The sequence below is a fragment of the Neovison vison genome, chromosome 8 (assembly GCF_020171115.1).
Source record: "Neovison vison isolate M4711 chromosome 8, ASM_NN_V1, whole genome shotgun sequence".
In the NCBI taxonomy this organism is placed as follows: domain Eukaryota; kingdom Metazoa; phylum Chordata; class Mammalia; order Carnivora; family Mustelidae; genus Neogale; species Neogale vison.
Window position 1 is genome coordinate 17261699 of NC_058098.1, and position 21255 is coordinate 17282953.

At 49.7% G+C, this 21255-nt stretch overlaps 1 protein-coding gene across 4 annotated transcripts in view; it reads left to right on the plus strand.

Moving 5' to 3' along the window:
- The window catches only part of PTPRT (protein tyrosine phosphatase receptor type T), an 804817-nt gene that overhangs the window by 475489 nt on the left and 308073 nt on the right, over positions 1–21255 (plus strand). For all 4 annotated transcript variants that reach the window (XM_044263018.1, XM_044263019.1, XM_044263017.1 and 1 more), the window contains 2 exons: positions 14896–15097; positions 16461–16563. In XM_044263018.1, the coding sequence (XP_044118953.1) occupies positions 14896–15097; positions 16461–16563 (305 nt within the window). The remainder of the gene's footprint in view (positions 1–14895; positions 15098–16460; positions 16564–21255) is intronic.

Consider the following 21255-nt stretch of genomic DNA (forward strand, 5'->3'; position numbering starts at 1 on the left):
CCCCACTGACCCCGACATTGCTTCTGAGGGCACCTCACTCAGATGGGACAGGAGGAGGAACTGGGTGGAGATGGCTGGGTTGTTGATGACAAGTTACGGCTCCCTGGGCACTGTAGATGCAGGGATGCGTCTCACTGGCCTCTACAAAGGATTGGGATGGGAAGGCAAGAAGGTGCTAGAATCAACCAGAAGCTGAGGCATCAAATCTACATCTTCACAAAGGGCATGGACTTTTTAAAAGGGGAGAAACAGTGTTAGCCCACAGTTAGCAACCTCTCGGTTCTAGGAGACTATGGGAGGTGAAGGTATCAGAACACAGCACGTGTCTCTGTGGAGATAATAAACCTTGGCATCACCCCTCTGCCAGAGGGCACCCAGGGGAGGAAGAAAAGCTTGGTCCTAGTGTGTCAGGAGACCGCGGCTGCCCCTCAGGGATGCCTCCTGGACATTTGGCATCAACTCAGTGTCCAGCAACGGAGAGCCAGGCATCAAAGCAGCGATCCACAAGGTCTTGGTGTCCTCAGCCAAGCTGCGGCCAGGCTGAGGGATGGCACCCTGGGTCTCTCCCTGTGACAGTGGAGTGAGGACGTGGGCAGATAGCACAAACCCTGGGAACAGCCTGCTGGCCCAGGAGGGGTCCTAACTCCCGGCAGCACCAGCTGTGTGGGAGGGAAGCGCCGGTCCCACACGGTTATTAGCATCCGTACCATGCTTGGCACTACTGGAAGCTTCTCCACAGAACTCTGTTGTCTACTCATGAGTCCTCGCTTTACAGATAAGAACTAAAAAGGCTGTTCCTGCCTGTTCTAGACCAGACATTCTCAACACAGTGTTATCCCCCACAAGCGATGAAATTCGGTTCTTGCAGGAAGGAGTGTGCTCCAACGATCTCCCTCGTCTGTGTGCGTGTACACACACAGCTGCACAAATATGTGTAGCGTCCGTACGGCACAGCTGTACGGCATATCTGTACAATTAAAATTCCATGCCGGAGACTGAGGGGGAAAAGTGACTAAGAAGGCTTCTTAAGAGGTGATGATGACAAAGAAAAAAGAGTTGAGAAACCCCGGTGTAGACCCGCGCTGGCCAGCCACTCATTACCTGCGGCTCTGTGTAGGAAACACAAAATTCACACCCGCTTTCCAACACTCGGGAGGAGAAATGGGAGGTGAAATATCCCGTTCATCATTTTGCAAGGATCATACGCTGAAACAATAACATTGTGGATATCTTGGGTTATTATTAAAATTAATTTCACCAGTTTCTTTTTTTTTTTTTTTTGGTTTAACGTGGCTCCTAGAAAAGATACAATTACAGATGTGGCTCCCATTCTGTTTCTAGCAGGCAGTGCTGCTGGAGACCACTGTGTGCCCAGAGGAAGTGCCAGGATTTGTACCTGAGTTTTCAGACTCCCTCCCAGGCTGACTTGTTATGCCACAGCTGTCTCCTCAGAGAAAATCCACTTACTGTGTGACCTTAGGCGTGCCCCTTCGCCTCTCTGTGCCCCTTCGCCTCTCTGAGCCTTCCTTTCTCCCGAGTGCTTTGTAAATGAAAAAGTTCCCTCCAGCTGTGAGGTTCCATTCCGGACCCCGCTGAGGGCCTGGGGTCACTGCAGGTAGGAGGGTGTGGGCTCCCCGGATGACCTGGTTCAGCAGAAATGACAGTTCTCTGAATAGCATAGTTACCTGCTGTGTGTGTCTGCTTGCGGGGGAGGGGTGGGCAGAAAATACCACATGGACAAGATCTAACCGGAGACCAGCAAAAGAAAGTGGTAGAATAAATGACCATTTTAACCAAGAAGAGAGGAAAACAAAAGCTTTCATCTCTTGTGAGGAGGAGGCGACAGAACCAAAAAAAAAAAAAAAAAAAATGCTTTCATAAATCCTTCCCCTGCTCATAAAACATTTTACATATGTGCTCTGCTGGATTGAACTGATGTTCAGACCTCTCATATGCCCACCCTTTTATTCCTTTCCTAATACCTAATTTGGGAGGGGGGATAAAATCAATTCTATTTTAGTTTCATGAGGAAAATGCTGAACTGGAGAAAAATGCAGTGGAGTGAAGCTTGAGCCTCAGCCCCCTGCTGCCCCAGAATATGTTATTATGTGATTAGTAAAGTTCTCCTCAGAAAGCCTTCTGGAATCTAACCCCTGCCTAAGCCTTTGAGGAGAAGGCAGGAAGCTCCAGATCAGAAGGAGAGACCCTCTGGGGTGCTCAGGAAGGGCAGTCTGGGGCAGGGCCCCCCCCATCTTCCCATTGTCCAGATTCACTTCCACCCCAGTCCTCCTCAACCTTGACTTCCATATCCCCCCAACTCTCTAACCTGGAGCTTTCCCTGCACCTCCAAATGCCGGGCACGTTCTCTCATGCCAGCTAATCCTTCAGCAGACAGTTTCCACAGCAGGTCCAGTGTCCTAGCTCTTGGGAACAAGACTGATCCCTCTTCAGCAGGACAGCAGAGCCCTGAGGTTAAGGAGGTAGAGCCTAGATTTCCACTGTCTGGGGAAGCAAGCCTGCTCTGACTCTTACTAGCTCTGAGAAGCCTTGAAAGCTACTTAGTCTCCTTAAGCCTCAGTTTCCTTGTCTGTAAAATGGGAATAATAATAGCACTAGTCTCCTACACGCGTGGTGATTAGATGGGTAATGTGTGGAAAGTGCTTGGCATGGCTCCTGGAAAAAGTTGAGTGGCAATAAATATTAACTTATCTCGTTGTTGTTATTAATGTTGTAATAAGTTTCTACAAGGAGGTAGGAAGCAGAGGTTGAGCCTTTGGCTTCTGACCTGTGGTTCCATGATTCCAGATGAGCCCATCAATGTGATTTAGGCACTTTGGGCAAAAATACCACACAAGGGATATGCCTTCCTCAGAGCAACTTACCAGGTGGCTCCGGATGTCCATATGTCTCATCACTGGAGTTGCTAACTTTGATCCTTGGTCAGGAAGGTAGCAGGCACTTACTGAGGATCTACTGTGTTTCCTTTCCGGGATACAGAAGTGAATAAAACGTTACCCATGCTCCCAAGAAACTGTCAAGTCTGATGGACAAATGGTGGCCTTGTTACTATTGCTGTAGAAGAAACCATGCTAGAACCTGGTGGCGGAGAGCCACCACTTTACTGCGCTCCCAGATTCTGGGCTCAGGAATTCGGAAGGGCATGGCATAGATGGCGTGTGTCAGCTCTACGTTGTCTAGTGACTCAGCCAGGAGGACTCAAATGACTAGGAGTGACCGGGTGGGAAGTGGGACCGTCTGGAGGCTTGCTCACTTACCAGACTGGTGCCCAGACAGCTAAGGCTCCCAGCCTGGATTCAGTGGGGGCTTTCACCCAGAGCATGTCTACATGGCCTCTTCATGGGCTCCAAGCTTCCTTCCAGAATGACAACATCTGGTGCAGCAACTTCCCATGTTGTAGACTCGGGTGTCCCCCTGTGGACAGGTCAGAAGCTGCATTACCCTTGTGACCCAGTCTCAGAAGTCACACCGCATCATTTCCTCCATGTTCTATTCATCAAAACCATCACGAGTCCTTCTAGACTCATGGAGGTGGACAAAAGCTCTACCTCCTGAGGGTATGAGTGTCAAAGGATCATGACCATTTGTAAAAACCACCAAAAAATGGAAAAGCACTAAAGGGTCTTTCTACTTACACAGGTTTGGAAACAGCCCTAAGAAGACAAGAGCTTCACCAAAGTGGGCCTCATTAATTATTAAATAAACAATTTAATTTAGTGTCAGCTAATTTAGTGTCAGTTACCAGACAGGTGTGGACCCAGCTGCCAGGGATGCTTGCCAAGTCCCTCCAAGGGGTGGCAGGCCCAGATGCACCCACGGCAAAGCCTTGTGGTCTGACCACGGCAGGTAGCAGCCACCGCCATGCCCCACCTCTGACACCTGGCCACCCATGGACATGTGCAGAGGGTCAAGGATGAGGTGTAGGGCAGGGTGGAAAATGCTGGACTTTGGCATCAGAATGACTTCAGTGTAAACCAGGCTCACATTCTGAGTCTGTTACCTTTTCATCCATAATCCTCATTTATTCGGTAAACCTCACTGACTCCTGCTCTGCGCCAAGCTGGGTGCTGGCAATTACAGCAGTAAACAAATAGAGTCCGGGCCTTGCCCTCGGCGAAGGATTTCCCCAGGCTGTCTCTGCCAGAAATCCCATGGGCCACGCTGCAAGGTTCCAGGGAGCAGGGTCAAGGGATCATCCGACCGCTCTCACGTCTCCATGCCCAAAGCCAACTGGAGAGGAATCAGTCACGCAGTTTAGCAACTTAACCAGGTTAAACTCAGCAGAACCGAAATCAGCTGAGTGTGAAGTTGGAAGGCAAGCCACTTACATCTAGAAGCCCAGGAAATAGTGCAACGCAGACTGAAAGCAATTGGGAATATCACTAGACAGACTCATTAAGCAAGAAGGTTTCTGTGAAAATAACAAAATCAGAGCACCCAGGGCACCCCAGCATGAGACTAAAAGCTGAAAGGAGGATCAAGCTTCATATTATTAAGCTGCGTTATGACAGTTTAGGAAGAAAGAATCTAGAGCCATCCGAGTTGGTGGCGGCTGTGTTATGGGGCTCCGACTGGCTGCGTCTTTGAAATTCAGAGCAGTTTGACAGAGTGAAAGTATCAGAATATCCCTCGCATGTGGGGAAGCTGGAAGAGGGGAGAGGAGGACACTGAGAGCAGCCCAGGGGTGAGGATTGGAGGGGCTGCGCTGCTTCAGGGGTGCAGTGGTGGGGTATTGGGGACACGTATTGACAGGAGCGCAGTCACCTGAGGTCTGTCCAGGAACTGAAGGCCGCGATGGTGATTTAGGGAAGGGAGGGAGGTGCACAAGGTAAGTTCTCAGTAAATGTTAGCTCTTGTTGTTACTACCTACAGGCCGGCTTTGCAGCTTGGGTTGCTGGGTGGCCAATATTCATGACCTGGGCCAGCTGGATTCCGAACTGGATTCCTCCTTGTGTTTGATCCCGGAGCCACCAGGAAACCAGCCAAAGTCAGCAAACAGGATATTGATTGGAAATCAGTAAAAGCCATGTTGGGCAAACCAGCCAGCTTCCCTTCTGCAGCACATCTTTGATCCGTGCCAAGGGAGGGATTGCAGGCAAGACTGGGAGAGGCTTCCTGTGGGGTGGTGGCCGCAGACCTGACCAGCCCACCCACCCGGCCGCTGCAGCCCTTGGTCCCTGTGCTGGCAGCTCTGGAGAAGGAGTGCGGCCCAGGCAAGGCGCTGGCAGGGCAAAACAAACCCCCAGGCTGGGCCTCTGACCCTGGGAACCAGAGGAGCCTGGCAGGCCTCGGCCAAGAATAGTGGAGCACTTCAGTGGATGAGGTTATAAAATACATCCTCAGCGCTCAGCTCCGTCAGTTGTGGTTCTGGGTTTCAGGGTAGGTTCTCCCAAGGCTCAGATCCATGGTCTTCCTTCCCCTCCTCTTCCCCATCCTGAATATGAGCAGCCTCAGGAGGCCCAGGCTAGCGGACTCCCACAGATCTTTCCATCAGTGTCCAGCCTGTGAAATCTCACCTGCCTGCAGGCCTGATGCCAAGGGTTGGCTCCTTCTTATTTCCACCAGTCTGAGCATCTGATCCCTCACCATCCAGGACTCACCAGCTCTCTAATTCACTCCCTTCTCCATCCCCTCTGTTTCTAGTCTAAACCAGGCCGTCTTTGTCCCCTGTAATCTGGGTGAGAGCCAGCCCCTCCCAAAGGGCCTTGTTCCTTTAGTCAGTTCAGTCCTCCTTCCCCTTGCCAGGAAATGTTCCTCTTCAGACTCAGCATGCCTGAGAATCACCTGGAGAACTTGTGCAAACAGATTCCTGGTCCCCAACCCAGACCTTTTGATCAGTAGGTCTGGGATGGCCCATGAACCTGCATCTCTGACAAGCTCCCAGGTGATGCTGATGCTATCTTGGCTCTGGACCACAATTTCAGCAGACCTGTTCTCAAATTAGGGTATGACCCTATCTTTCTTTTGATAGCCTACCCTCTAACGGCTCTGTTACCCTCAAGATAAAATCTAAACATCCAAGTATTCACACAAAACCTTCCATGACCAACCTCAAAGCAGGGCTGTCACATTCTGTTGTATGGTTCGTGCACTGCCCAAAGTCACACCACTAAGAGGATGAAATCCACAAAGCACTGAACTGTATTTGTCAGGACTATGACTGGGCATGCAGAAGGGTCTCTCTTCTTCTTGTCACAGAGGCACCCTCAGCTCATTGATGAGCCAGGGGCTGGGATGGAGGGCACCCGCATCTGCCTGGAGAGCGGGCTTTTCCTAGTTTCCACAAAAATGCTACATAGGCCAGCGGTCATCCTATCCAGGAACATCTCTGCAGCCTCTACTCCCCCCCACCCCCCCTACCCCCCAGCCCCATCTCCCAGCCCTCTCACCTCCTTCACCTGGTTAACCCCTTCATGCTCTGGGGGAAAGACTGCCCGACCCCAGAAACCTTCTCTGTTACATGCTCCTGAGGACCAGCCTCCCTTCCTTCAGAGCAATAATCCTTCTGTGCCTTTGCCGCTCATTCCTGTGACCGTGCCTGTCTCCCTGACCCAACTGGATGTTTCTGGAGGTTCCCCAGGGCTTAGCACAGGGCCGAGGCAAGAGCTCCGTGGATATTGTTGATTTTATTCTGCAGCCACAAAGACCCCCCAGGTACCAAACCCGGCACGCCACTTTTTGTTGTTGTTTTGTAAACATTTGATTTTGAAATAATTCTAGATTTACAGAGAAGTTGCAAAAATAGTACAGAGTTCGGTACCCTTCCCACAACTTCCCCAGATACTAACCTCTCCCACAGCTGAGGTGTATTTATCCCAACTGAGAATTCATGCCGGTGCCTTACTGTTGACTAGACCTCAGACTTTGTTCTCAGATTGCCTGAGTTTTTCCACACGTGTCCTTTTTCTCCCCTACAGGTTCTTATGTAGCATTTAGATGTCACATCTCCTTCTCCCTTCTGTGACAGTGTCTCAGTCTTTCCTTGTCTTTATGACCTTGACATTTTTTTAAGATAGCTGACCAGCATTGCGTCTGGGTTGGTCTGATGGTTGTTGTTGCTGTTGTTGTTTTTTAATTTTATTAATTTTTTTGTTTGAGAGAGAAAGGGACAGCAAGAGAGAGGAGAGTAGGAGTGGGGCAGGGAGGAGCAGAGAAAGAGGGAGAAGCAGGCTCCCTGTTGAGCGTGGAGCCTGTTGTAGTGCTTCTGGGCTCATGACCTGAGCCAAAGGCAGACCCTTAGCCACCTGAGCCACCCAGGTGCCCTGATGTTTGCTTGTTTGTTTGTTTATTTGTTTGTTTAATTGGTGGGCTGAAGTTCTAGGGAAAAAGACCACAGAGGGCAAATACCCTTCTCACCACATCATATGGTGGTGAGAATATGGCTTCACCTCAATATGGCTGATCATGGCCAGTGTTGACCTTGATCATTTGGTTAAGGTGGCATCCGCCAGGTCTCTCCACTCGAAGCTACTATAATACCCCCTTTCATACTAGGTTTATGTAAAATGAGTCACTAGGTCCAGCCCACACTCAGGGAGAGAGGGATCCGGCTCCCCCTCCCCCGGGGGGGAGGGGATCCAAAGAATCTGTTCTGCTAATGAAGCCACAACAGTAGCTCGTAACTCTGGGGGGAGACAAGGCTGTGCAGACACATCAATTCCTCCTCAGTGGGGACCACCGAACCCAGCATTCACCCACCTGTAGCCTTTACCGCTGTAGTGTTCCTGCGGTGAGTCCCCTCGTCTCCAGGCATGCCCTTTGAGGACACCCTTCCTTGGCACAGGCCACAGTTTGCAATTCTTCTGTTTAACCCCCTTCATGTAAGGGGTCCAGCTCTACTGCTCTCGATCCCGCCTGCCCCATAGCATCTCCTAGAGAAATTTAAAACTGTATTGCTGCCAAGGTCTTTGTGTCTGGAGCATTTGATTCAGTTAGTTCGGGTAGGGTGCAGGCATTAATACTTTCTAAAAGGTCTTCAAGGGCATTCTCTGCTCTGGAGTCCGGGCCCAGCCCCACAGTCTGGCAGCTTCCCCAGGAGGCTGTCTGCACTCTCCCCAGCAGAACCGGTCACTCCCAAATTTGTGTTCTGCAAGATCTTGGTTCCTTGCTATTTCCATCAGTGTCTCTGTTTGTCCCCAAAGTCAGGAACTGGATTAGAAACACCAGGAGCAGCAGGACGCGTGTCAGTCATAATCATTTTCCTGCTGTCGTTATAGCCCTCTGCTCTCTAGGAAAAACAAGGGCCCCGTGGCCGAGAAGTCACTGCCATGTGCATTTCACCCATCTGTTCAAGAAGAAATGTGCTCACATCTGATTTTTTAATTTTCAGGAAGCCAAAAAGACAACACTAACACTTCTGACAAGAGGCAGTGACCTTGAATAGGTCTTTCCTTGTGTTTACTTTGGAGATCACCAAGATGGCAGAGACCGTGTCTGTAAACAGTTTTACAGTGGGTCCAGAGAAGGGAGAAAATACATCAACCATTTGTTTTGGGTTTAAAGAAAAAAAAAATTAACTTTTTTTTTTTTTTTTTTTTTTTTAATGAACTGACGATGTTGGTAACCTTGTTAGGAGGTTGAGACCTTCAGAGGATGGGCTGGAAGCCGTGTGCAGAAAGTCAGGAATTGGTGGGAGGTCTAAGGTCGGATGCTGACTTGCCCCTCCCCCCAGGGGATTAGGACAAAGACAGCAGGGGTGTAGTGAGAGGGGAGCTGAGCTATGAAGGAAGCTTCTGGAGCATCACGCTATAGGTGGGCAGGACTCCACACACTTTATTCTATCATTCCTGCCTGCTAATGCAGTTAGAGTTTCCTCCACTTGGGGTCATCTGTCGTGAGTGAGCTCTTTGAACAGTGCTCTGGTCCTTCCAGGACATCTCCCTGTATTCTAAGTGACTTGTCCAAGTTCTGGGTGTGTCATGGTGTGCACATTCGTGCACCGGCTGAGATGAGACCATGAGGAAGTAGAGGCAGCGGAGAACACTTGGTGAAGTGAGTCCCATCCACCCTTGCGACACACTGCCCCACGGCCCACGAACCTTCTCTTGGCCTCCGTGTCCTCAACTGAAGAACGGCAATGACCGTAAAGAACCCATACCATTTTGGGGGAGGATGAAATGAGATGGTTTTTATGTAAGGCCCCCTCACAGTGCCTGGCACATGGTGAGTGCCCCCTATTTGTGTTTCTGAAGATTGCATCTTCAGACCGATCCCCTGCTTCTGCATTGCGGGCAGTTCCCTAACCCCTACATCTTCCCTCCCCTTCCATGCAGCATCTCGTTCTCAGGAGCAGAATCTCATCAGCTGCTCTGCCTGCCTTTACCCAGTACCCAGCCCAGTGCCTGGACCACAGCACAGCTTAGAGCATGTTTAAGAAACAGACAGGTCCTTCCTGGCGGGGCCCTCCAAGGGAAATCATCTCCTGTTCTCCCTGCCTGTCTTGCCCCATCCTTTGCAGCCCAGGCTAGAAAGGCTGCTTGTTCTTCACAAGGTGCCCCACGGTCCGTGGTGGTCGGGACCCTTGTTACAAAGGCAGAAGGGGCTCGTGGACGCCCCCTGGAGGTCCTCACTCCTGATCAAAGAGGTTGCCTTCCACAGAAAAGAAGCAGGGGTCACTCTGCAAGGTCAAACAGAAACCAACATTTAAATGATTATTTAACCCTATAGAAGAAGAACCCTAAGCTCAGAGAAGCGAAGCTAGTTGTTCACACCACACAGTTGTTTGGATCTTTCCTTCAGACATGCGAGGGGAAGCCACATGGAACAAAACCCAGGTGAGATCCTTGCCCTTGTGGAGCGTAAAGTCTACTACGAGGGTCAGCAGACTTTCTCCATGAAGCAGCAGAGAGTAAATGTTTTACACGGTATGAGTCATACTCTCTCTGCCATGACTTAACCCTCTCCGCGCCCCCCCCCCACCGTAGCATGGAAGCAGCCACAGTGATCCGTGACTGAGTGGCGTGGCTGTGCTCCCAGAGACCTCTATGTACCAACACGCACGGTGACACTCACTTGGCTTCCGGGCTTTACTTTTTCAACCCTTGGGCTAGTGGAAAAGGGACTCATGAAAGAAACAGTTGCCTGGCTTGTTGTAAAGTCAGCAGTTCAAAGGAAAGAGATGTTCTTCTGGAACATGAAAAAGGAGGACGGGAGAGTTGGAGAAGGCACTCATGAAAAGTGTCATTTGCAGGGGGAGGGTGCCTATATTTTTGTGTGTGTGTATAAATATATACACACACATACATACATATACATATATAAAATGTATCTATATATTTAATTTCAGTATAGTTAATATACAATGTTACCTATTGCAGGTGTACAAGACGGTGATTCAGCATTCCTGCACATCAGTCACTGTTCATTGTGATAACGGTCCTCTTAATCCCCTTCACCTCTTTCACCCATCCTCCCACCCACCTCCCCTCTGGTGACCGTTAATGGGTTGAAGTGTCATTTTAAGGGAGGTCTAGGCATGAGCAGTCATTAATTAGGTAAAAAGAAGGCATGGGAAGGGAATAAATGTTCTCAGCTGACAGAATAGTTGGTACAAAGGCCCTGTGGCCAATGGAACCATAGCTTTTTTTAGACACTGGAATAGAGCCTTGGTACATAAGAGGGAGGGCACGGGAGGCCAGCTCATGCAGAGAGCTGTTGAAAGCCACAGGGTAAGAATGTGCTTTAAAGGGGGCACCTGGGTGGCTCAGTGGGTTAAAGCCTCTGCTTTTGGCTCAGGTCATGATCTCTGGGTCCTGGGATGGAGCTCTGCATCAGGCTCTCCGCTCAGGAGGGAGCCTGTTTCCTCCTCTCTCTCTCTGTCTCTCTCTCTGCCTGCCTCTCTGCCTACTTGTGATCTCTCTCTCTCTCTAATAAATAAAATCTTAAAAAGAAAGAAAGAAAGTGCTCCAGATCCCAAGAGCAATGGGAAACCACTGCTTTTTTGATTCTAAGGGGTGACATGACTGGATTCTCCTTAGGAAGTCCTCACTCTGGCTTCTGGCTGGGAATCTCCCTGACAGTGATCAAAAGAGACCCGGGTTGACAGGCAGCTTGGCACCCTTTCCCCCACTAACTCTTTATTTTATGTCTCCTATTCTAACAAATCCTACCCTTCCTCTAGTTCCAAAGACTCACATTGCATTATGCATTTTATGGCCACAGCTCCATCCCATTCCAATTTTCTTACCTCCTGGCTTTCCCTCCCCAGCCCCGTCCCCCACTAACTTCGTAAAACTTGCAAGTTAAATTTTTCAAAGACTGTTTCTGACAAAGCAGTGGGAATTAGATTTGGTGAAGCCCTTCATAAAAAATTGAAGACACGCTATATTAACATACATTGATTTATTCATAGTGTTTCATTACAAGTAAGTGAGGATCCTGTAATACCAGGAAAGGTTAGGAGAGCAAGGGAGCACGGTATATTATATTGACAGCTCGGTGGAAATTGAGTCGCTTTTGGATTGAATTTGGAGCGCAGGAAAGGAATTGGCTAGTAAATAAGGCATGAGTTTTACCTCCCGGTGTCTGTATATCAGTGTGGTTGCCACCAGCCCAGGCAGGGGGACAGGGACAGAATTTCAAAAGGCTGCAGGAGCACCTGGTACGCTGGGATTGGCTGCCCCCCTACCCCGCCCCGCAGAGTGCTCTGGATGTGTCTGTTCTTGTGCCCCAGGAAACTGGCATCCAGCAGCACCCTGGGGGCTCAGCTCCCCCATTTGCTCACCACCCCACGGTCACACTGGGCTCTCCTCAGTCCTTCCGAGCCTGTTCCCACCCCAGGCCTTTGCCCAGGCAGTTCCCTCTGCTGGGAACCTGGAATGCTCCTACCTCTGACTGTTATCCTCGGATGTCAGCTCACTTCTCCCCTGAGAAACCTCCGTGAGCACACTGTCTTAGTTTGGTGATCCTGAGACACAGACTGGAATACAAGTAGATGATGGAGAAGCTGGAGTGGGGAAGGAAAGGAAGGTAGCTAGTGGCGGACGTGTCCCCCATCCAGCTACCTTTGGAAGCAGTTGGAGCGGACTCCCTCCAGGAAGTCCCCTGGGATGCTGCTGGGGTGTCACGTGGGAGGAGCCCAGAGAACGTGTGCATCACCTGCCTTCAGTAACCAGGATGATTACCTAGAGCTTCCTGTGAATGCTCCCTGCCCTCGGAACGGCCCTTACACACAGAGAGGCTGATATTTGCTGTGCCTCCCTCCGAGAAGCGTGGAGGAGGCAGAGGTGACCAGAGGGAAAGCTGGGGACAGATTCGCCAGGAACCTGCGACACAGGGACCCCTGGCCGGAAGCTCTGCTTGCAAACAACCCAAAACCTTCGGCTCTCTGGATTCCTCCTCCACGATTTGCTCTGCCCCAAGCAGGTGGCCTTGCTCCTCAGCAAGTGACATCAGTCGCTGCCCTGCTACTGCTGTACGGAGGACAGAGAAGTTACCTCTGTCTCCAAAATGTCTGGTGCCCTTGCCAGAAAGAGCAGACTGCTTATTTGGGATGGAAAGTTGGTACGTTCCTGTTTCGGTCTTCATCTGCTCTTCCCATCAAGGCTGAGTTCTTGACAGAAGACAGAGTGATGTAAGGTGACCGTGCCATTGCCTTACCTCACTCTGGAGTGGAAGACACCTGGGCACAGGGTCCAGCCTGCACTGATCTGGGCTGTACCCAGCAGAGCACAATGCAGGTCCCAGAACACAAATGTTACACAGGCAACATTTGGGAAGGAGCAAATAAGGGGATGACGAGTAGATGGATGAATTCCTTCTTTACGTAACAATGCGTTGTCTCCCAGCCGGGCAGCTCCTTCTAGAATAAGGAGCACAGCCTTCAGATGCGGCAGGCCTGGGTTTACTCACATGTCGGTGGCAGAACACCGCATAACCGTGAGAACGCGTGACAGCCTGCCCGGGTCTCACCGACATAATGCGGAGCGAAAGAAGCCAGACACGCAGGAGTGCGCCCTGTACGGTTCCATTTATATTAAGTGCAAGACGGGGGGAAAACTAGCGTGTGCTGTTAGAAGTCCGGATCGAGGTCATCCTACTGGGGGAGGGGAGAGGCTTCAGAGTGGGGGCACGCGGGCTATGTCTTGGCTCCAGTGGTGGTCTGTCTCTTGACTGGGTGCTGGGTTATCGGCCTGTGTCCAGTTAGTAGGGATTCACCGAACTGTAGAGTGTTCTGTATGCACGTTATACTCTAATAAAACATTTTTAATGGAACAAACTAGATGAAGCGAACACATAGTTCTGTGTGTGTCACTTTAACAGCTGTGTGATTTAGGAATGTGGCCCTCAAAATGTGATCTGTGCGTGCTGGTGCTGGGATGCCCCCTGTCTGTTCCTTTCACAGCAGGGTAGGTACAGAAACGGAGAGCAAACGCTTAGAAACTCTCAGAGGACCTCGACATTGCGCCAACACCCAAGGGTGGGGCCAGAGAACCCGGCTCCTTGCAGAGTGTGGAGGGGTCTGGCTTCTGACCAGACTCACATACGTGGTGAGCCGCCCGGGCGGTGTGGTCTGCAGATGAGGATGGCTCGGCAGGGGATTGAGAAACACAGACCTGGGCCATCACCGGAGAGAGGTTGGAAAGTGCTGATTTCATGCAAGTTCCTTCCAGTCCAGCCTCAGTGTCTCCAATATTAAAACGAGAATGAGTATCTTGAGGCCCCAAGGTTTGGTGGAAAGCAACAAGATAACACATAAGAAAGTACCCCAAAGATACAGATGTCGTGAAAAGAAGGGCCATCTGTACCCCAATGTTTATAGCAGCAATGGCCACAGTCGCCAAACTATGGAAAGAACCAAGATGCCCTTCAACGGATGAATGGATAAGGAAGATGTGGTCCATATACACGATGGAGTATTATGCCTCCATCAGAAAGGATGAATACCCAACTTTTGTAGCAACATGGACGGGACTGGAAGAGATTATGCTGAGTGAAATAAGTCAAGCAGAGAGAGTCAATTATCATATGGTTTCACTTATTTGTGGAGCATAACAAATAGATGGAGGACAAGGGGCGTTAGAGAGGAGTAGGGAATTTGGGTAAATTGGAAGGGGAGGTGAATCATGAGAGACTATGGACTCTGAAAAACAATCTGAGGGGTTTGAAGTGGCGGGGGGTGGGAGGTTGGGGTACCAGGTGGTGGATATTATAGAGGGCACGGCTTGCATGGAGCACTGGGTGTGGTGAAAAAATAATGAATAATGTTTTTCTGAAAATAAATAAATTGAAAAAATAATAATAATAAAAAATAAAAGGGCAACAAAAGAAAAAAAAAAAAAAAAGAAAGAAAGCCCCAGAGGACGCTGTGGGGACTAAGGGACATGGGAACTGCCTTTCTAATGAGCCTTCCAAACCATCCTTATGGGATGCCGCATGGAAGCGCCACTCTTGGGGCTGCCGGATAGGTCAGCCACTGGCCCCGAGTGGCCACTGAGCTTCAGAAATGGGGCTCGTCCAAATGGACAGACTGCGTACTAGATTCGCAAGACCTGAATAACAGAATATAAGAGACCGTGTTAAATTTTTTATAATACCCGTTGAAATGATTAACCTTGGCAAATACCGGGTTCAACAAAATATCTTATTAAAATCAATTTTACTTTCTTCTTTATTTTATTCCCTTTTCACGTGACCACGAGAAGACTGAAAAGCAGGCGTGTGGCTCACGCTCTGTTTCTGTTGGGCCACCGCGCTCCCGTGTATCAACAGTGGAGTGTTCAAGGTTGGGTTAATGTGTAAGCTGGACAGTCACAGCAGAACTTGCTGTCAAGTCCACGTGCCTCTTTCGCCTTTCCTCTCCAGATGTTCCCCTGGATGAGTTCCATCTAGCTTTCCAAGTGACATATTTATTTGTTTGCTTCCTGGCTTGTCGTATAGATCAACTACAAGGCCGTCGGCTCCCTGGACCCAAGTGCCGACCTCTCCAGCCAGCGGGGGAAGGTCTTCAAGCTGCGGAATGAAACCCACCACCTCTTTGTGGGACTGTACCCGGGCACCACCTACTCCTTCACCATCAAAGCCAGCACAGCCAAGGGCTTCGGACCCCCTGTCACCACTAGGATTGCCACCAAAATTTCAGGTATCTCTCTTAATAGAAAGGAGAAAGGGAAGAAACGTGTTCTGGGTTTTTTTCCCCCCATTCCTAATTTTCCTGGGAGCATAAAAGGGCAGAGCCAGCTGTCACCTCGTGGTATGGAACAATTAGGACGATGCAGTCCCTAATGTGTTAGCATTGTAGTCTTGTGAAGTAAACCGAAATCACGAACTTCCTAAAGTGTAAAAAACATACAAATTAGACTAGACCAGCAGGAACCCTAAGTGATTTCACCAAATAATTTACCACACAATTGCATTAAATAGTACATTTTTTTCTCATACATATTGTTTTGTAAAAAATGTGATTTCAGCAATATTCTTTTTGTCAGTACAGGGCACAGCACAAGTTCTCATGAAATGTGTGGGAATGAATGAAGGAAGGAGGGAAGGAATGACTAGTGTAAAGCCACGGAGGTCTGAGATGTCCCCTGCTGTCCCTGAGATGGCCCCCCTCCACCTCCAGGCAACATCAGTAGAGAATTATCTCCGATCCCATTTTACAATTTACATTTTTTGAGAATACCTGTGCAATTCTGCCCTGCATACATACATACTTTGCACAGATACCCACAGTGGTTTTTGCAGCTTAATGTTTTCACTTATCTTTCTACCATGAGCGTTTTCCATGTTGGTACATTGCTTTCGTGATAATGTTCTGTCAAGTGGATGGACGTAATTTAATTAAACATTCCCCTGTGGTTGGATGTGTGCGGTGCTTCCGTGTTTTTATACCATAACGCTTCAATAAACATGTTACAGAATAAAGTTTAATTCCTTGGTTTGGATTATAACTTCAGGACCAAATTCCAGAAATTGAAAGACTGAATTAAAAGGGATGTGGGTTTTAATAGCTCTTAATACAAACGGCTAGATTACCTTCCCAAGGGATTCGATTTTCGTACTCCTCTATCAGCTGGGCCTGAGAGAAGGGAGGGTCTCATAAAAAAAAAAAAAAAAAAGGATAAGAGGAACTAGTTCATCACTGCTGTAATTTGCATTTCAAATATGTTGAACAAGGTCGACTCTGCCTTCATGTCTTTGTTAAGTACTTGGACTTACTGCTTTTATCTGTTTATTTGGTGGGGGACTTGATTCCTGAGGGCTGCTGGCCACCTCCCAGACATCCTTCCCCAGACTCTTGTGAACCTGAGAGGGACCTCCAGGCAGGTTGGAAGGAGAGCAGGCTCTGCTGAAAGCCTGGGATGCCCTGTGACTCTCACCCAACTGGTTCCGCCATGTCCCCCTACTGGTCATCCTGGGTATCTTTAGAGATGGCAGCAAAGGGAGGTGGTGAGCTGGGTTTGAGACTTGTGCTGAGTGCCCTCCTCTCTCTGCTCTCTGCCCAGCTCCGTCGATGCCTGAATACGACACCGACACCCCACTGAATGAAACAGACACGACCATCACGGTGATGCTGAAGCCCGCTCAGTCACGGGGAGCCCCTGTCAGGTGAGCAGCCTTCGTCACTGGGCTTTGCCAACCACGACACCTTGCCCCAGGGTACAGCTTTCAGACTGGCTCAGTTCGGGGGCACGTGGAGGGTTCAGTCAGTTAAGCATCTGACTTCTGATCTCAGCTCAGGTCTTGATCTCAAGAGTCATGAGTTCAAGCCCCATGTTGGGCTCCATGCTGGATGGGGGAACCTACTCAAAAAAAAAAAAAGAAAAATTGGCTCCTCCCAGTTCAACAAGCAGACTTGGAGCATCTCATATGTGGGGAATGAGTGTGGCACAAGAGATCAAATCGATTTGTTTATTCATTCCTTCAGCAAACATTTACTAGGCACTCACTCAGGGCCAGGCACTGTTTAACTGCTTGGGAGACAGTACCAAACTAGCTGGGAAGAAGTCATTTTCGGAAGAAAGTCACACTTGAGTTGGGAAGCAAGAAACATGACAACATAATTACAATACAGTACGTGTTGACGGAGATATACATAGGTTGTTATGAGAGCTCAGGGAAGAGAAGATATTCCCAGCTGACAGTCTGCAGTGACACTGAGCTGCATCTTTTGCCAAGTAGTAAGAGGGTCCAGCATGAGCAAGGCCAGGAGGAGAGAAGCCACCTGAAATTGTGAGGAGCAATCGGGACTAGTTAATCCAAGGCTCTAGATTTTCCTTTAGCATGAAGGTCAAGGCAGGAGTGGTCGGGTGAGAATAAGGGCCAATTCTGAGAAGCTCCAGCTTCTTTGAGGGGTCTTGGGGAGCCCCGGGCTAGCCCCCTGCAGTGTCACGTTTATGATACTGGAGACAGGGAGACCAGCCAGGATGGAGGCTGTTGAGATGATCTAGGTCTTGGTTTTCCAACCTGGATCCAGCTCGACCCAGGAAGCATAGGTGGCAGAGGAAACAGAATCAACGGCCAGCAATTGGAAACTGCTGTGTATTCTAAAGATTCCGAACAGGGTCTCACTCTAAGTCAGGCCTTGCAACAGGTGTGTGCAGTGCTCCTGGCACACCTGACCGTGGAACCTCTGCCTTGTGTTCTCTTCATGGGTTGTTCCGGACCGTCCTATCTGTGATGAGCCCAAGTGGGTGGTGGCTGTTCCCTCAGAGGAATCATTGCCTGACTCACTGCTTTTCTTCCCATTACTCTCCGGCAATGTGGTCCTTTGCTTCTCTCTGTACACGGATTGCACTGTCTGTGCATGTTCTGTAAGGGATTGTCCCCATTTACGCATGGAGATACCAAGGCTCGGTAATGCTCAAGAGCCCATGGGAGTGGGTAGGAAAGCTGAACTCGAATGCAGGTCCTCCGGGTGCCAAACCATGGGTTCCCCTGGGGCCACCCATGCCTCTCCCTTTCCCAGCGCGTAACCCCCCATACGGCAGCACTGGTCACTATTTCAAAATCTAAGAGAGCCTCTCAGGTGATAAGAGTAAACTCTGGGAAAAAGGAATAGCTTGCCCAACACTGCACAGCAAGTTAGCAGCTGACCCAGGCACACAGGCCAGATCAGACCGAAAGCCTAAGACCTTCATGTTGGAGACCTCGGTGTCCCCTTGTATCGCTGTGAGCCTACGGGTCAGCAAGGCGACCTCATCAGCTAGCATCCCACCGTACGACTCCCGGCAGGTGCGGATTCTCTCTAGCTTGCTGCCGACGGCTGGCAGCTGTGTGGGGTGATGGAGAGGATGTGACCTTGGTGACAGCTGACCTGGATTCAGATCCTGCTCCAACAGTGCTGGGTGACTTTGGGAAGGATACTTAATCTCCCTGACCCTCCATTTTCCTTATCAGGAAAGCATAGAGGATAGCTGTTTCATATGGGCCAAATAAAATACGGAAATGCCGAAAGCCAGCCAGACCTCCGAAAGTTCCTTCCTTCGTTGGCTTGGCTTCTTCTTTGTGGCACTCAGGAGGTTCTCTTCAGAATAGTTTTTTGAAAATCTACCATCACTATGGAGTCACGGAATTGCCCGCTTCCTCATGGTCACAGGGCCAGTAAGTGATAAGATGGGACTTCTATCCTGTTCAAATTTCCAGAGCTTTTCGAGACCCTAACTGATTCCATGGTAGGGAAGAAAGGGCTTTGTTTTTTTACCTAGGACTCCCTAACTTTATCCCAGTGCAAAGCTGTGGAGAAACTTCTTTTAAGACAAAAGTTATACTGAGAAATAAGCCTTCTTGGTCTTGCCCTGTGGCAGGATCAAGATGATTTTTCTATACAGGGTCCAAGGTCCCATCCTCAAGATGAATCAGGTTATCTACCTATGAGCCTCTGGAAACCCATCAAGCCCAGCTGAACACAGATGGGAGTAATTATCACTGTGTTTTATTGGGCACCTGTTATGTTCCAAGAATTTAACCTTGACTAACCTATTCATATTATTATATTCCTGTTAGAAATGAGGAGACCAAAAGTTCATGGTCACAGAGCCAGTAAGTAAGTGATGAGTTGGGACTTAGCACCCAGGCCTGCCCATCTCCAGAGACCAGCAAAGGGGTCCTCTAAGCAGCCCAAACCAGTGTTCATGGGGAAGCTGGAAGCAGCTGCCCCCAGAGAAGGGCCCCTTACACTTTCCCTCTGGGCCTGCATGCTCTCCATTTGCACATCTGTTTAATAAGCCCATTGCATTCTAAGACTGCATTAGGACATAGGAATGGAAATGACCCAGAAGCAGCGAGAAAGGAGAGTGAGCAGGGAGCAAAGAAAAACAGGGCGCGTGTATGAGACAATCCCAGATGACTCGGCCAACCGGGAGGTCGACCTGCTTTGACCCCTGCAGACTGTCACAGCCATGCATGTTTGTTAACTGTTCTGGTTCAGCTAAAAGTGTAGCATTACGATCCGTGTCTTTAAGTGAAAAGAGCCTGCTAGTTTCCATGTAATGAGGAAGCCCTTGCTACATGCCTGTCGCCGTACATCAACTTTCTGTATCCTCAAAACATTGCAATAATCATCTCCCCATTTTGCAGAGACGGAAACTGAGATAAATAGAAGCCAAGTAAGTTGACCCAGGCCAGGAGGCAAGCAGTGGTACAGACAGAATTTAAACTCAGTTCAGCTGACCCTAAGTCAGCACTCATTTCACACTACCTCCCAAGGAGAAAGTTGTGCATGACATATTTTGGTGACATTTCCATTGGGGAAAAAAAAAAAATTAAATGTCACTGCTCAAAGGGGCAATGCTTGGTGTCTGGAAATGTCTGGCTGCTTTTCTTCCCGAGGCTCTGGATCATGGAGGGTGGGCGTACGCTCCGTTTCAGGAACTATTTTCAGACCATTGCTTGGGCATTTGCCAAAAAGAGAAGGAAACTAACCAGGCCCGGCCTGCATGACTTCCAGGTCAACAGCAATGACAGCAGCGGCAATGTCACAGAAGATTTCAGTTCCCTGAACCATTTTTCGCCTTGAACTCTAGGCACTAAGATGCCCATCTGGCAGGAATTGACCATTAGGTCATTCAGCATATATTTACTGAGCCCTTGCTATGTCCCAGGAGCTGAGCTCAGTAATGGGTATAGAGCAAGATACAAGGTAGATACACACCTGTCCCCTTGAGGCTTAGTATCCTGCAAGCGTGCATGCGAACACGGAAGGGGCAGGGCATGGAGCAGATAACCAGATACAGAACTGAAACTGGCAGAACAAGATCCTGTGAAGCCTGTGGGGACAGTGTACTGATGGAGAGAACTGGCCTGGCCAGAGGGATGAGAACATCCCTGGCCAGCAGGTCAGAGAAACACAGGCGTCAAGAAGACAGGGAAGGCTCTCTAAACCACAGGACACAGTGAGCCCACTGGATGGATTGGGTCATAGACGTCTGGAATCGTGTTTTATGGTTGGTAGCTCCTTTAATGCCATTGTATTATGTGGTCCTTGCTTACCCAGGGAGTCAGCTGTGGGAAAGTACTGTCTCCCTATCAGATGAGGTCTGAGATGCTAAGTGGTTGGCTCAAGGTCATGGAGCTCATACTCCATGCAGCCAGTGTGTGGACCTTGCTTCCTGCTTCTGAGTTCATTGCTCCCTCCGGAGGCTCTGTATTCCCTGCCTAGGGACTTAGCACCTTGCCCAGGATGTCAAGTGAAGACTCGGTAACCTTTTGGTGGGGCTGTGGAGTGAGCTCCCATTGACTAGGGATTCTGGAGCAGGCAAGGTGACTTCACAGGGGCCCTCCAGCCCAGAGTGGTCCAGGCCCAGCCTGTAACCTATGAACCCCAGCCTGTCCCTGAGCGGAGTCCCCGGTCCTCCCGCAGCCTCACTCCTGAGCCTCGGCTACAGGCCCTGCCCGTGCAGCTGTTTCCCGCCTTCTGCCAGCAGTGTTCTGGCCCTGGCGCAGCCGGACCCCAGCCCTGCTCTGCCCCTTGCTGCCCCTGGGAAGCGCCAGGGGTCCGGCTCTGCCTGGTCGAACAGAGCTTGCAGGAAGGTGAGGAGGACAAGGGCGGATTGTCTTGTGGGGCTCCCGCACCCCCATCCCTCCATCCAAACCACCTCGGAAGCTTGGCCTATTTTTCTAATACTCCACAATGGAGATTTATTGCTTTTGCATTGCTTTCCCCAGGCCTTCAAAGATTTATTGGTTTTTAAGTGACAGAATCCCAGAATTGCTTAAAAGATCAATCAAATAGTGACTAGAATCTAATATTCAGCTCCAACTCGAACCCGCCAAACCTTCTTCCCCCACGCCCCGCCTGTC